At 38.3% G+C, this 5,112-nt stretch overlaps 1 protein-coding gene across 1 annotated transcript; it reads right to left on the reverse strand.

The window, feature by feature from the left end:
* Window positions 1-645: 645 nt before the first annotated feature.
* On the reverse strand, window positions 646-4,658 carry LOC147299163 (aluminum-activated malate transporter 2-like). Its single transcript, XM_086229673.1, has 6 exons — window positions 4,379-4,658; window positions 2,317-2,457; window positions 1,925-2,197; window positions 1,660-1,775; window positions 1,264-1,407; window positions 646-1,173 (listed from the first exon to the last, which is right to left on the reverse strand). Exons 1-6 carry the CDS (start codon window positions 4,656-4,658, stop codon window positions 646-648), a joined length of 1,482 nt encoding a protein of 493 aa, XP_086085799.1.
* Window positions 4,659-5,112: the final 454 nt, after the last annotated feature.

Here is a 5,112-nt window from a genome sequence, read left to right on the forward strand (position 1 = left end):
CATAAATAAGTTGAGGAATACATCAACAGAAGGAGCATGTATATATATATATATATGTTGTTTTAGTATTGTGTTTTAGGTTAAATGACTTGGTCGATCAGCACGTTTTAATGAGAATATATTGTGAAGAATGTTAATAGAATTAGTTAATATTTGTTAACAGGATCAATTAGCATTTTTATGCATTAGTTTGGTTCTTGGAGTAGTAAAAGGCTGTAGAACTCCTTCATTGTAATTCAGAATACTCAATATATACATGCATAAGTAGACATTTTCTCTACCTCAAGTTTTTCTATCTTTCTCCATTCAGAATATTCTCTTTAATTTCCTCATGAAGCTTTAACAGTTTAATTAACAAATTTTGATACTACGATATATTGAGAACATTGCTATCTTGGCGATTATCCGTGAGCAAGGCACTACATCCATACCTATATATAGAAGCCACTCACCCTATAATATTATCTCAACGTGGCTAATGGCTTTAGTCACAATAAACGGTGAGCAAAGTGGACCGCAAAGCACAAGATAAACTATTTATTATCGTGTGCTTTTTATTCACTGTGCTCATCGTTTTCTAGTGAAAAAGATGCTAACGCAATTTGAGAATAGAAGATTCATGATGGGCTGGTATATATAATACACCTAAACTTCCATTTTCTTAGCCGTAGTGGTGGTGCCTGCTGAACTTCCATTATTCTCAGGAAGACCGCCACGTAAATTATCAATTGTAATGGCATGATCGTTTGATTCTTGGGAAAGTACTTGTTGCAGCGTTGCTCCATGGTGAAGTATTAAATGTGATGGTTGTTCCAGTGAGACTGTGCCGGTGTCCATGTTCTTGAAATGTGCAAGGGAGGCTAGTTCATAAACTGCTTCCCCAATCTTCTCAACGCATGCTACCACTTCAATCAGCAATGAAGCCACTGCAGCAGATGGCATTATTGTTTCCAGGAAAGTACAATCAGCTGCATCTTCCCATGTGCCTGATTTTTTGAGTAAGGATTTGAGATTTTCAGCAGCCATTTTTGAGTATGCAATGTGGGGATTAATGGCTGATGATGACTGCGTCATTTTCTTGAGTGATGCTGCTAGTTCCTTCAATGCTTTGCCACATTCTGAGCAAATACTTGTGCATGGTTCTTGAATTTTGCACCGAATTTCAGTGGATGTCTGTAACAATATTCAAATTAAATAGCTCATAGTATATTGCATGTATTAAAATTAAAGTTGGTATTGGAAATAGGGATTTGGGTAGTGTACTTGGATTTCAGTGTTGAGGTAGCTGTTAAGAGCTTCAATTTTGTAGGCGCATTGCCGGGTTAGGGTTCCGACTTTCAAGTAATGCTCCCATGGATGGCGGAACTTGAACCTGCCATGACATGGTTCCCATCTTGCCAAGTTAGCCTGTAAAATAAACAGTAGTTATACCTTTTTTTTCTTCCTAAAGAAACATGGATTTATTGAACTCAAGAGGGAAAGCTACAAACCACCCCAAATTAGGAGTTATACATATTGACATGAGTAATTAACAGTTTTATATGTCAATTATGAATTAGAACCGATGATCATGATCAGGTTGAGTAATGTGTAAATATACGGTGATGTTCAACGTACATAACATATATACCAGACATGTGGCATCAGATCATTCCTCACCATGGTCTGTTCACAGATTTCTGATGAAAGAACACTTTTATACTCCTCAATAAATGATTTTTTATCACTTGATGACATCCCATTCTCTTCTATTTTAAAATATTCAAATCCAAATCCTGCAAAAGGTGATCATAATGAAAGAATCAGGCAGAAAATACTTACTAACGGAGATAATTAAGTATTACGTACAATAGGGGATGCTTAATTTTTCATTTACTCACTAGGCAAATATTATGATGGTGGCGTTGGTATATATATTATATACCTTCTAAGAAATTGCCAAGCTTTTCCATGTTGGTAGCAACAAAATTCTGGAGATCCACTCCAATCCAAACAGGAGAAATAAAAATAGAAATAATGATGGGGGTACAGCTTCCTATGGCAATGGTTGATAGTCTCGTGTGAGCCATGTCTAGTACCTGACTGTCTCGGTACCCCGATACAGAAACCAAGCTGAAGGTCAGCATGAATATCAACAGCCCATAGTCATACCTTGCCTTCAATCCCGGGAAGAATCTCATGAATGTTACCATTGCAGCTGCAGATAGAATTACATGAAAATAATCATGCCTTGGATATATAATTTGATGCATGTTTTGGTTTTTAATTAATCATGTCCCAATTAAAATCATATATATGCATGCACAGATGACACACCCACTACAAAGACGAAAAATGCAATCAATATGGGCTCCCAGACTTCTCCTCCAAGAGTTGCTACGTGATGAGCTCCAACGGCAAGAGCACCAGCTAATAACGTTGCCAGCATCCTATTTAAACCTTTCCCTAGTGTTGCTCCTGAAAAAATCGAGAAAGAAATGAAAAAAAAAAAAAAAAAAAAAAAAGGAATTTATTAGACCGAGCTGCTTTTAGATCTTTATCATGTCATGTCAAAAGTTTCATATAAATTGTAATTGTTAGACAGCATGTGATCAGGAACTTCCTAGTGTCCCTCACCAGTAATGGCTTCCTGCATATGTGATCAGGAACTTCCTACAATTCCAGATTAGTTGTGATATCATATTTTGTCAAAATTAGAGTATTCAACCAAAATTTAATTAGAAATAAGTAAAGAGGTCCATAACATTATAAATTGTAAAACAATAGTACTATCCCGGTGTAGAATATTATCTTAATACGCCCGAGAAAGTCTTGGGTGGGGCTGGAATGCCACTCATAGCTGGACATCTCCTCTCTCTCTCTCTCTCTCTCTCTCTCTTCAACACCACAACCCAACCCAACACAACCCAGCACACCCCCACCACCCGCCACAGGCCGGCCACTATCATCGGCGATCGGCCGTCCTCCTGCACACTCATCTCTCTATTTCTCTTCTCTTTATGTTCTTCCCTCCCTCTCTCTCCTCTTTCTCTTCTCTTTTCTTTCTCTCTCTTCTCCTTCTGCACACCCAGCCCCATCCCTATCCCCGCCCCGCCCAGCCCCATCTAGGCCCACCCCCACCCAAATCGGAGAGAGTGAGTGAGCAGAGAGAGAAAGGGAGAGGAGAGAGAGAGAGAGAGAGTGAGAGAGGGGAGAGGAGAGATAGGGAAAGGGAGAGAGGAGAGAGAAGGGGAAGCAAGGCCGGCCGGTGACGGGTGGTGGGGGTGTGCTGGGTTGTGTCGAGTTGGGTGGTGGTGTTGAAGAGAGAGAGAGAGAGAGAGAGAGAGAGAGAGAGAGAGAGAGAGGAGATGTCCAGCTGGATAAAAGGATGACAAATGTCAAACTTGGATAGGACTCTCATTAGGTGAGTGGCATTCCAGCCTCACCCAAGACTATCTCTAATACACCTCTCACGCACGTGTGATTTGATTTTAGTCAAACACGTGCCCAACTTATATTGAGTGACGCGCATAAAAACTCATGTATTAGATATATGAGCTTTAATCCAAAACTAATTGATAATAAATAAATGGTCCAAGATATTATTATATTTTAGGGCCAATCTTGAGTATAAACTGAAACCACTCACAATATTTTATTTATTCTTCTTCTGAAGAGGCTCTTCTCACAGTCAATTTAATATACAAAAATAGTGGAAAATTAATTATAACGTTATATGAAAATTTACATGCATTGTTATTGCCTCGTTAAATTATCCACTCATCAAAAGTCATATATCAATATGTTCCCCACTTCTAAATCACAACTATATGGTATTGAATACCTCTTACAAAAAAATCCTCAGTTTTAAAGCTCAAATTTTTTATAAGAGGTATTCAATACAAGAGAAGTTAAAAGGAGATCGAGAGGCCAGACCGGGTTCCAATTTTGACCTTTAGTGTAAGAGTAAAGGTCAAAATGCTCTCAACTACTACAGTTTTAAATCCTCACAAAAAAATTGAACCTCATAAACACTTGCACATGCAAGACTTTCTACAACCACAAGAATAACTTGTTAATTGATTTTATGTACATAAATAAAAAATTTAGGCCCCCTTGATATATGTGAGCAAATTAAAGGGAAATCTTCTTCGGTGTTTTGATAAGCAGACCACTGAAACTCAAAAGTTTTTTTTTTTTTTTTGGTCGAAAAGGATGAGCAATGCAAAAGTTTAAACAGGTAAAACGTGATCGTCCAAACAAAAAAAGCCAACTATAACAGGAGTTTGTCATCAATCATCATGTATCACAATTTCTTTTTTCTCATTTTGTGTGTATAATAATTCAATAATCTCATCTAGGGGAGCATAGAGAAGAAGTTGCAAGCTTAATTACGTACCCACAGAGAACTCAAAGACAACAACCACAGTTAAGACTGCCCACATTGCATTGACACCAAAACCTTGATAAAGAGGTTTAAAGTAGTAGAACAAGGAAACCAAAGTGAGAGCCAGCCCTACTTTCAGTGAATGAACAATCCTTCTGGGATCATCCTCACCAAGCTTCTTTGCTTCCCTCGCAGCCTCCACTCCCTTAGCCCATAACATCGCAGGCAAGCACTTCACCCACACCAACCCACTACTGCTACTACCACTGTTTTCAAGATTTGGAGATGCCATCTGTGACTGTGACTTTGTGACTGTGACTCTGAGGGAACTGAAATTATATAGAGCAAGTGAAAATGCTAACATGCAAACACTCCACGTCATGCATACGCATTTATAATTTAACTTCAACTGGCTCATTTTTTTTTTCTTTAAAATCTATATTATAGGTCATTAAATCTGAATGCCTCGGTCTCTTAGAGCAAGACAGTGTTGAGGGAGTAATATAATATATAATTTATAATATATATATATAAATGCAGTAGGAACTGAAAATAAAAAGTCCTTGAGCATTAATTTGATGGAGAGACAGATGTTTGTCGAGGACTACATGTTAAAATGTGCCGCACATGCACATTCACTGCGTTCACCATGCGGTGGGCAAGATGCGTACGTAACTGCCGTACTTATCTAGGGTGGTCAAACGTACAGCTTCAGCCACCACATAATTATAACCGTGTTTGGAGGA

Source organism: Dryas octopetala, chromosome 1 (genome assembly GCF_963921425.1).
Source record: "Dryas octopetala chromosome 1, drDryOcto1.1, whole genome shotgun sequence".
Taxonomy (NCBI): Eukaryota; Viridiplantae; Streptophyta; class Magnoliopsida; order Rosales; family Rosaceae; genus Dryas; species Dryas octopetala.